The sequence below is a fragment of the Salvia hispanica genome, chromosome 3 (assembly GCF_029641045.1).
Source record: "Salvia hispanica isolate PSC_SH4W2 chromosome 3, Shi_PSC_v1, whole genome shotgun sequence".
Taxonomy (NCBI): domain Eukaryota; kingdom Viridiplantae; phylum Streptophyta; class Magnoliopsida; order Lamiales; family Lamiaceae; genus Salvia; species Salvia hispanica.
Window position 1 is genome coordinate 5,021,495 of NC_142694.1, and position 10,581 is coordinate 5,032,075.

The following is a 10,581-nucleotide window of genomic DNA, read 5'->3' on the forward strand; positions in this document are numbered from 1 at the left end:
AAGAGTCAATGGAGGCAAGGGAAAAAATAGAAAATATTTGGGTGAAATATCTAAATATCCAATTTTTCACAAAATTACTGATTCGAATCACTGGCATATCCAATTCAAGTAGGTAGTTTACTGAATTCCGGGACAATGATTGATTGATATCTTCATCGTTGATTAGTCCCCAATTTTTCTTTTTCTTCCTTTTCTAGCATAGCAGGCTTGAAAATTAAGTTTGGTGCCACAAAAGACGAAGAAGGAGATGCATCTATGGCCGTCGATGAGGCTGAGGGACTCTTTCAAGGAGAGTTACTTGAAGAAATTGGAATGGAATCTTCATCGAATGAACATCGAAAAGCGGCAGCAGAAGCAGCAAGAGCGAAATCAGACTGATCGCACTCAGCAAAAGCTTCTGGAAACCGACCATAGTGATTCGGAAGATTCGGGGTGTGGAGGAATTGCTGTGATATGCAGAGAAATTCTCATGATTCTCTCCTGCTGTTACTGTTGTTTCTGCTGTGGAGGTAACTCTCTTAATCATTGTATTTGTGGCAATTTTGTGGTCTCTGTTGTGCGTGGGATTGATTTTCTGCAGAGTAGTAGAATTCAGTACAGAATTTGAAATTGGGGGTTTTACTTTCTAATCATTGATTAAGCTTTTTTGTGCGATGCTAGCATGTTATCCTAAACAAATTACTTGTATCTATTGCTTTGAACCGTGGTTTGTGTTGTGGATCTATGATTGTTTGAGGAAAAAGGGGAGAAATTTAGTGAATTGAGACCCATATTCCGAAATTTCCAGGAAAAGGGTGTGGCTATTATGCTTTGGTATATGTAGTAGTACTACTTAATGAACATCATGGATGAGTTTAGTTCCCAACTTCCCATGGATTGTAGCTCAAACCTCATTCCAACCTCAGTTTGATATGCTGAACTAGTAAGCTTTAGTTATTTCTTTGTGCTAGTTAGATAGATTTAGCTGATTAAGATCTGTTTGTGAACGTATTGCTTAATAAACTATGAGCAGAAATCTGATGGCTTCTTCTTTCCTTTTAGCCTGTGTTGTTGATGAAGAAAGCAGCTGAAACACGAGGAACCTCGAGTCCTGAACTTGGACTCGTACAAAATACTTAGATGGTAAAGGAAACATTGAAACAAAAACACATTATGTTTATTGTCACGAATGTGGTAGATTATGTACCTAGTTCTTTCAAAATCTGTTTGAGCTTTTCTTAATCTATATTCTGATGTGCTCAAACTCTTGTTCATGCTTTTTAATCTGAGTTTGAGCACTTGTATTATATCAAGAACCTCAATATCATTTTGGTATTCCAACTAAATCAAAGCTTTCCACCATGGCATGATGTGTTGTATAATGTGTTTGACGCGAGTTGGACACCTCACTAGGGCAGATGACCTAATAAGTGTCTCGACTCTAGATAGGGTCAGAACTTAGACGCATCCAATTTCGGAAAAAGAATAAGCAACCAACAACCGCACAGATGCGACTGGGTTTGGCATGTCAAATGTGGGTGGGGATTTACTTTAAATTTGTTCCTATCTTCAGCAAGAACAAGTTATATTAAGTACGCAGCATTCATGGTATTGCCTCCCTTCCCGACTCAAAAGTTTGTATGTTCATAGCTGTAATAGGAGGAACTTGGATGTGAGATTGATTATGATAGATAGTTTAAATTGCACAGGAATGAATGTGCTGGTTTGAAATTGTAGATTTTTTTGCCCAAATCATCAAGATGTTTTTAATTCTTTTTTTTTTGATGAGTAAATGAATTTTTATATTTAAAGGCCAGCTATGGAGGACTTGAACTTGTGACCTTAGGTCTCAGGCATTAACCTCGTTGGCCAACTCTCACACAAGATATTTTTAATTCTTGTATTATAGTATGCCACTAACCTGATCTATTCAATTATTCGCAATAAATTGGAGGATTGAGTTGTGCCGTTACAACCACCTTTGTGCCAACTCACAGGTATGGCATTTATAGTTAAATATGTCCCTTTCCTCTCTCTGTTATTACTATTGACTTACGGTTGAAAATGTAGGACCGATAAGTTATTTTTATTTTGATTTAAATTGTTTGAAAATTATTTAATGACACTTGTTATAAGTAATATACGCTGAAGTTATCTAATACTCATATTTGTTTGTGTATATCAACTTGTGAAATATGAAAATTTTCCTAGTATTTTGACATCATGAAGTGGGGGACTCACTGTAAATGGGTAGCGTTGGCACCCATACCTTATCATTTACATTTGTAAACTTGTGATTATTTAATTATTTGTACCACGAAAGATTTCACTGTCGATCCACGAGTATCGAAAAATTCTACTCCTATTAAATTCGAACCTTCGAGCTACTGTGAAACCCGCTTCTATCTAACTCCACGATGAACGTGTCCTAGATGTATTGTATTTATCGCCTCGTTACACAACAATAAGTTCATCCTAAAAAATGGTGCAGTATCGTCGAGGTTTGACAATTTGTGTCTCGTGTTGTGGTCGTGTTAAAAGCTAAACATGGAGAGGGTATAAAACTACCTATGACACGCAAAACTTATCACAAGAATACCATGTGAATGTATCGCATAGGTACGTAATGTGTGTAGGCTCTAGTGAGGAGGGATTTGCAATTAGATAAAAAAAAATACTAGTAGAGTAGAGAGCTGGAGAAAACTTACGATAGAAATATTGTTTCTAGAGTAGGAATTTGCAATTAGATTAATCAAATTATAGAATACAATATTTAAACCTAGCATAAAGAAATAAGTACTAAATTATGTTGAAAATAACAGAGGAGAAATGTTTTATACGCAATTACTACTCCACTATTTATCAATTAAAATTAATGTATGAAAGATATTTTTCGCAGCGCAGTTAATATTCAGATATGAACAAGAAGCATTTAATTTGGAACCAATAAATCCAACGCAATCTCAACTACTCCGCCCAATCCCAATCCCATGGCGAAATTCAAGCACCCGATTGCAGAAGCCAATGAGACGAGCCCGTTCGGCTCACTCAGCCCCGACGAATTCTACGCCCGCCACTCAGTCACCCACGGTTCCGAGTTCATCACCAGCAAGACACAAAACCTCAAGCTCTTCACGCAGTGGTGGACGCCTCAGCAATCGCCGCCGCTCAGAGCCGTCGTCTGCGTCGTGCACGGCTTCACCGGCGAGTCCAGCTGGTTCGTCCAGCTCACCGCCGTCCACCTCGCCAAGCACGGCTTCGCCGTCTGCGCCATCGACCACATGGGCCACGGCTTCTCCGAGGGCCTAATCGCGCACCTGCCGGACCTCAACGCCGTCGTCGACGACTGCATCGCCTTCTTCGACGGATTCCGCGAGAGGTACGCGCCGGATCTGCCGGCGTTCCTCTACTCGGAGTCGCTCGGCGGCGCGATCTCGCTGCTCATCTCGCTCCGCCGCGACGGCACCGCGCCGAAGAGGAAGTTCGACGGCGTCGTGCTGAACGGAGCGATGTGCGGGATCAGCGACAAGTTCAAGCCGCCGTGGCCGCTGGAGCATTTCCTCTCGATCGCCGCGTTTCTGGTGCCGACCTGGTCCGTGGTGCCCACGCGCGGCTCCATACCGAACGTCTCCTTCAAGGTGATTTCTAGTGCACTCAATGTTGATTGTGATTTGCATAATTGTCTGCAAAAATTAGGATGTTTCGTATGGATGTTTACTCTAGATTCAACTGTTAATTATAGAATTCTCAATTCAAGCCCTAATTTGATGTATAATGTGTAAAATCTCTGAATTCAAGCCCTAATTTGATGTATAATGTGTAAAATCCCAATCCAACAATTTGATGATTGTGTTTGTGAAAAAAGGTGGAGTGGAAGCGGAAACTGGCGCTTGCAAGCCCTCGGCGGCCGACAATAAGGCCACGCGCTGCCACAGCGCAGGAGCTGATGAGAGTGAGCAGAGAGCTGCAGGGGAAGTTTGGTGAAGTGGACATACCATTCCTCATCGTCCACGGCGGCGACGACATCGTCTGCGACCCGGCCTGCGCGGAGGAACTCTACAACCGCGCGGCCAGCAAGGACAAAACCCTCCGGATATACCCCGGGATGTGGCACCAGCTGGTCGGCGAGCCAGACGAGAACGTTGAGCTCGTCTTCGGGGAGATTGTCGATTGGCTCCTCACCAGATCCAAACCGGCAAGCGGCTGAGATGTGGCTGTAACGGCGGCGCGTGGTTTTAATTTACAATAATAAGATGGTGATTGTGACTTGTGTTTGAGAATATACACAACTGATTAGTGGATAATTGTATGAGTAATTGAGCAGATTAAGTGTTACTACTATATGATATCAATGCAGGAAAAAAAGTCAATTCCGTCGCCTGGACTAAACACTCTGACCCGATATCATATAAGGGGGTTCAAGCAGTTTACCGTTAACGGGGAGGCATAACCCACTGGCTAGAAGCCCATTTCCCCAAGACCTCATACTTGTGCAACTAGAAGATTAGGCTTGAATTGAGAGATTTTACACGTTGGATTAGGATGGCGCTTAACCCACCGGCTATCAGAATTCCTTCCAATTAACATTTTTTACTTCAAAAATTGCAATTGACTAAATTATAAGTTTTTGAAAAGCTGAGCGTGAATTTTTATTTTATCTTTCTGTGGTGGAAACGTACTATATTTGCTGACTATAAATCTCTCGTGCTCTCATGAACGAAAACAATCACATATTTTTTATTTCAAAAATTGCAATTGATTAAATTTTAAATTTTTGAAAAAACTGAGCTTGGAAATTTTTTTTTGGTAGTTGAAACGTACTATATTTGACAACTACAAACCTCTAGAGCTTTCCTCATGCACAAAACAATTGCACATTTCAGCTCCAATTGCGCACAAATGCACAATTGAAATGTTTGATATTCTTCTCTTTTTTTTCCATTTTCTTTTGTTAGACGTAACGAGGTAGAATCATCTGAGTATAATATATAAATCCATATCTAGTTTAATTGAGCAGATTAATTGTTGCTACTATATGAAATCATCATTATAAATAATACTGCCAAAAACAAATGTTATCAATTGGCATCATCGGAAACAGAGCTGCCAATCACAAAATTCTGGAGATGCATATTGTATCTAAGGAAAACCATATCCCTTAGCCACTTTTGCTCATCTTCATTCCCTCCCTTGGTCAAAAGTGTCTCTGCCAAGCTTCTCCTGAGCTGATACCTGGCTGCACCGTCGCACGTCTGGCTCAGCAATCGAATCACCCGCCTCTGCAACTCCGGGCATTCCCCGGCATATCTCGACCACCAATGAGCTACAACAAAACACCAGTTTAGTAGAAAGAATGACATGTATATGACTACTATAACATGAGCGAGTGATAATTCACCGGGAGAAAGATTCGATCTTCGTTCTTCAGGAACTCCGGCAGCCATGCCACCTCTGCCGGTTCTGTACAGCTCCATCTGGACAACCATCTGATCCTGCATACGGAAATCAGCAGCCGAGCGAACAAGGAAGCAGGACATGCCGGTGACAACTTCAGAATCGACATACGCGTCGCTCGTGTAGAAAAGGTTGGGGTTAAAGTAGTAGCCCGCAGAGTGGAGAGGGCCGTAGAGGCACTTATTCCAAACATCGTCGATTGCATCCCAAAATGGCATGTATTCAGATTTCTTCTTGAGCCCCTCCTTGATGGTCTCCTTCGCCTGATCAATGGTCTCGTATATATACCCCATGTGGACCCTTCCACTGTTGTCCATCCATTCTATCAGGCGCACGACAGGTATAGCGCCATTCAGAATAGTCGTGGCCCCTCTCCAGAACGAACGATCCGCCAGCACCTCACTCGCTTTTCTTCCCTCCACGGTTGCCATCAAGTTCGAGCTTTGAGAATGAGAGGCGGAGAACATTTTCTTCAACGCTCCCTTCTTTATCACGATATTCTCGACCATCAGGAAGGGCCTCATTATACTCATCCTCGAAGAATCAACCAGGCCGCTCCCATTCGTCTGGTCTTGCACATACTTTAGAGCAACCGGGTGGTTGTGGACAAAGCTTGAGATGATCTTCGCCTTCTCCAACGTCTCGTGGATGACATCCATCGTTGCCAGATTCTCCAAAATAAGCTCAATGCAGTGAGAAGCACTCACTGTCCAAAAGATTGGCCGATATCTCTCCATGAGCTGCCTACCGGCCTCCATCATGAAGGCCGAGCTCGAGTATGTGACTATTTGAACAACGTTATGGAGTCCAACGTCCGCCAGAACCCTCGCTAGGAACGTCTGCATAGCCTCCATGTTTCCAACACAATCAGTTATGTCGGACGAGGAAAGGTACACAGTACCTTTGGGGGAGTCGACCAAAACATTCACAAAGGTCCGGTCATTGGCATACGTCCATCCATCGAGCAAGATGCTACAGCCAGTGACTGCCCACGATCTTTTGATCTCATCCACGCGTGAGGTCGCTTCCCTCATCACATCCCTGAATATCCACCCATTCAACTCCTCGACAGTAGGAGCTTGACACTGAATCCCCCTTCGAGAGAATAGGGAGATCATGCTCTTAAAGCTTGTTGAACTGGCTGCATCAAAATCCAGCCCGTTCTCGTAAAAGAATCTGCCTATGTGCAGTTTGAACTCTTTGTTCAGAGAATCAGCACTGGCGGTGGACGGAGCGAGGTAAGACGTAGACTCCACCGCGATGATTTGCGACAATGCACTCCTATACTGCCTCTCGTCAATAGGTCCCTGTCTCAAAGGAAGCGCTCTTCTATCCATCTCACTGTACTGATATATGTTCTCTTTTCACAGAAAACTAGTTTGATTTTCGAGAATATTCTTCACCTTCTGCACCTACCAAGAGCATCAGTTGATGTTATATAATCAAGATGAACTTGATGTGCACTGTTGTGCAGCATTTATGAGACATTTCATAATAAGAGTAATTAAGAGTATAATTTATATAAATAAACATCAGAAAACATAACATTAGTACTATATATCAACAACACAATGAAGCTCAAAAAGTATAAATCTTGAATTCCCCTGGATGAAGAACTGGATATGAATATAAGCTACAACTCTAAATAATCCAGCAAAATTTTAGTATCATTCACCCTTGTCAAGTTCTAAAATAACCGACTTTGAAATGTCAAAAAACACAAGGAATAAAAACATCTAAAAGTGATAGTAATTTTTTAAAAAAGAAGTAAAAAATTCAAATTCAGCACAAAAAAGTGCATACTCAGTGCAAAACCAGGACAACCTTGTGAAAAAAATGGTGTTTTATTTCAGATGCGAAATTACAAAACAAAAAGTTCAACTCTTTCATCAAACATCTTTCCGCCGGAACGCCGCCATCAAATCAAAGCAACATTTGGGCCTTTATCACAAAAAAAAAAAAAAAAACTAATGCTCCATTTTGCACAAGAAGAGAGAAAAGAAAAACTTAGAAAAACCCCATGAATCAAACGTAGGAACGAAGAATTTAGCCAAAAAAGGTTAGAAACAGAAGGGCTCACCCTTTGCTTTGCATGAAGTTCTTGGTTTTGGTTGCAACAGAATGAATGAGGAAATGGAGGGGAAATAATGTTAGAGAAGAAATCGAAAGAGGGAGAAGGGGTGGGAATCGTGCTCTGCTCTAGTCCTACAACAATGGCGTATCGCTCACACTCTCAGAGCATGTACCTTGGGTCGTTTGGTTTTTTTTTTTTTTTTTCTGTATTTTCTATTTTGGGATATTAGTGCAATAAATGGAGTAATATTAAGTATTAACCATTAGATTCGAGTCGAGGTGAGTTGAGTTTGACTTAGGCGAGGTTGAGTTTGAATCGGACCATTAAATAGAGTAAATGATTCGATTCGAGTCGTGCTGAGTTGAGTTTGACTTAAGCGAGACTGGGTTTGAATCGGACCATTAAATAGAGTAAATGATTTGATTCGAGTCGTGCTGAGTTGAGTTTGACTTAAGCGAGGTTGAGTTTGAGTAATGATTCGAGTTGAGTTTAACTCGTGCGAGGTTGAGTTATGATTCGAGTTGAGTTTAACTCGTGTGAGGTTGAGTTATGATTCGAGTTGAGCTGAGTCTAGTTTAACTCGTGCGGGTTGAGTTTGAATCGTGCTGTTAAAAACAGTGTAAATGATTCGAGTTAAGCTAAGTTGAGTTAAAATAGTGCGAGTTTGCGTGTTTTTGATAGAGTCAACTCAGCTTATTTAGTCGCCAATAATTAAAGCGGGCCAATGCATAGGTGAAAAAGATTCGAATACAAACACGTTGAGTCGGACTTGAGTTGTAATCAACGAGTTTTATCATGTGACTCACAAAATCCGGCTAGATCTAGAAATTATGAAATCCTAGGTATAATCGTAAAATGAATCGTGTATACATTTCATATAAACACGAAATCAAAATAGACGATAAAGTAATCGGAAGACCTGAAAATAAAGGTATGGTTTTAAAAAATTCCCTAAACAAGATCTGCAAGATGAAAAACTTGTTGCTTTGATCTTCAATCCATTTAAAGTGAATTTACTCAAGCAAATTTATAACAATCTTATACAAAAATAGTGTTTTATTTAAGATACGAAATCACAAAAAGAGAAAAAAAAAACACAAATCTTTCGCAACTCATTTTACGACAAAGAAATGCCAAAAAAATCAGAAAAACTCAAAATTCCATGAATAAACAATAGGTCCACAATAAATCGAAGAAAACTACTCAAAACTGCATGAATCGAATGTAAAAAGGAAACATCAAGCAAAAAAAAAGGTTAAAAAAAGGATAGAAATAGAAACACTTACCACTTTTTCACCCTTTCCTTTGCGTGCAGTTCTTCTCGGTTTTGGTTTCAATGAAATGAGTGAGGAAATTGAGTTTGAGAAATTTATAGAATGAGAAAATAGCGTTTCACTCACACATTCAAAGTTTCAAGCTAATCTTCCAATCTGTGTCTGCTTTTGATTTTCTCTGTTTTGTAGAGAAGGGCGGTATGCGTGTTGTAAATTGTTTAAATGATTCGCGTCAACTTGAGTTGAGTCAGAATCGTGCGAGTTTGGGTTAAATCATTGCGAGTTAGTGCGAGTTTTTAGTGTATCAACTCAATTAAATAATGCATTGAACAAGTCCAGATAATTATATTTGATGAATTGATGAGATGTTATATTTATAACATAAATATACACTAAATTAGGGATATAATGATCAAAACAAAATCTCTTAAACAAGCTTCTTTAATAGATGTAGATTTTATAATTTTAATAGATGTAGATTTTATAATTTTATACTATCGTCCACTCTTATAATATATGCACCTGATTTTGATACCAATAGTGCTAACAAGTAGTATATCGTCCACTCTTATAATATATGCACCTGATTTTGATACCAATAGTGCTAACAAGTAGTATGACGTAGTATTATCCATAAAACGCAATATTTTTTTAATGAAATGCAAAAGTTTGGCTGACTGCATTTCCCCCTTTTTGTTCTTTTCTTTTTGAATTATTTAGACACATAGTTGTTGAATTTCGTCATTTTTATTTTACATTTATACTACTAATAAAAATGATATAAAATTCATTTTTCTATTTCATAATTGTTTATTATTCAATCATTAATATTAGTGCTATTTTACTTAGTTAATACTTTTTACATGGTGATGTTAGTAATTTAAATAGAGCGTAATTAGAGCGAAAATGTGCAATTATTTTCATGCATGATAATTTTAGTTAGTAAATTTGTTCAAAAGAATAAAAAAAATGTTCAAACAAATGAATGTAAAAATAAAAGTAAAGAAAAAATCCAAATCTGTAAATGTCATCACTTGTATACAAATCGAGTACGAATCTAATAGTTACCAAAAGGTTTTGTTTGTATTTGGGCATTCACTCTTTCGCATTTTCAAATTGAGTTGACTTCTTTTTTTTGAATTTCGGGTGAAGGACAATGTAGTGTATTAAATTGTGTAAATGATTCGAGTCGAGATGAATTGAGTCATAATCGTATGAGTTTTTACCAATCTGTTTCTGCTTTTGATTTTTTGTGTTCTAGGTGAAGGGTGGTATGTGTGTTATAACTTGTTGAAATGATCCGCGTCAACTTGAGTTGAGTATGAATCGTGCGAGTTCGAGTTGAATCGTTGCGAGTTCGTGCGAGTTATTTGGCGTGTCAACTCAACTTATTTACACTCATTGATTCTAGTAAGAGCCAGTAATAATAATGCGCGTAAGGGACTTGTAAAATCTGACTCAATTTGTATACAAGTGCATATCTTAGAGCATGAATCAATCTGTTTCTTGTGTTGTTTGATTTTTTATTTTATGTATTTTCTATTTTGGGATATGGGTGATGGAGATTGATAGTGCAATAAGTGGAGTAGTATTAATGATTCGATTCGAGTCGAACTGAGTTGAGTTTGACTTAAGCGAGGTTGAGTTTGAATCGGACCCTTAAATAGAGTAAATGATTTGATTCGGGTCGTGCTGAGTTGAGTTTGACTTAAGCGAGGTAGAGTTATGATTCGAGTTGAGTTGTGTTGAGTTTAACTCGTGCGAGGTTGAGTTTGAATCGTGTTGTTAAATAGTGTAAAT

General features: G+C 39.2%; 3 protein-coding genes across 3 annotated transcripts; 2 read left to right on the forward strand and 1 right to left on the reverse strand.

The window, feature by feature from the left end:
• The first annotated feature begins 125 nt into the window (after positions 1–125).
• Positions 126–1,341, forward strand: LOC125213868 (uncharacterized). The gene is made up of 2 exons (XM_048114635.2): positions 126–509; positions 1,042–1,341. The coding sequence occupies exons 1-2, from the start codon at positions 248–250 to the stop codon at positions 1,068–1,070; spliced, it is 291 nt and encodes a 96-aa protein (XP_047970592.1). The 5' UTR covers positions 126–247; the 3' UTR covers positions 1,071–1,341.
• Positions 1,342–2,882: 1,541 nt separating this feature from the next.
• Positions 2,883–4,352, forward strand: LOC125213867 (caffeoylshikimate esterase-like). Its single transcript, XM_048114634.2, has 2 exons — positions 2,883–3,617; positions 3,845–4,352. The coding sequence occupies exons 1-2, from the start codon at positions 2,970–2,972 to the stop codon at positions 4,184–4,186; spliced, it is 990 nt and encodes a 329-aa protein (XP_047970591.1). The 5' UTR covers positions 2,883–2,969; the 3' UTR covers positions 4,187–4,352.
• A 660-nt stretch (positions 4,353–5,012) lies between these two features.
• LOC125215513 (uncharacterized) lies at positions 5,013–6,840 on the reverse strand. Its single transcript, XM_089066727.1, has 2 exons — positions 5,378–6,840; positions 5,013–5,302 (listed from the first exon to the last, which is right to left on the reverse strand). Exons 1-2 carry the CDS (start codon positions 6,768–6,770, stop codon positions 5,058–5,060), a joined length of 1,638 nt encoding a protein of 545 aa, XP_088922853.1. The 5' UTR covers positions 6,771–6,840; the 3' UTR covers positions 5,013–5,057.
• Positions 6,841–10,581: the final 3,741 nt, after the last annotated feature.

Excerpts from the sequence above, each read along its gene's own strand:
- LOC125215513 (XM_089066727.1), bottom strand. The coding sequence starts at position 6,770 with ATGGATAGAAGAGCGCTTCCTTTGAGACAGGGACCTATTGACGAGAGG. Across the intron at positions 5,303-5,377 it reads AAGATCGAATCTTTCTCCCG|CTCATTGGTGGTCGAGATAT; the intron begins GTGAATTATCAC and ends GTTTTGTTGTAG.
- LOC125213867 (XM_048114634.2), top strand. The coding sequence starts at position 2,970 with ATGGCGAAATTCAAGCACCCGATTGCAGAAGCCAATGAGACGAGCCCG. Across the intron at positions 3,618-3,844 it reads TACCGAACGTCTCCTTCAAG|GTGGAGTGGAAGCGGAAACT; the intron begins GTGATTTCTAGT and ends TTGTGAAAAAAG.
- LOC125213868 (XM_048114635.2), top strand. The coding sequence starts at position 248 with ATGCATCTATGGCCGTCGATGAGGCTGAGGGACTCTTTCAAGGAGAGT. Across the intron at positions 510-1,041 it reads CTGTTGTTTCTGCTGTGGAG|CCTGTGTTGTTGATGAAGAA; the intron begins GTAACTCTCTTA and ends CTTTCCTTTTAG.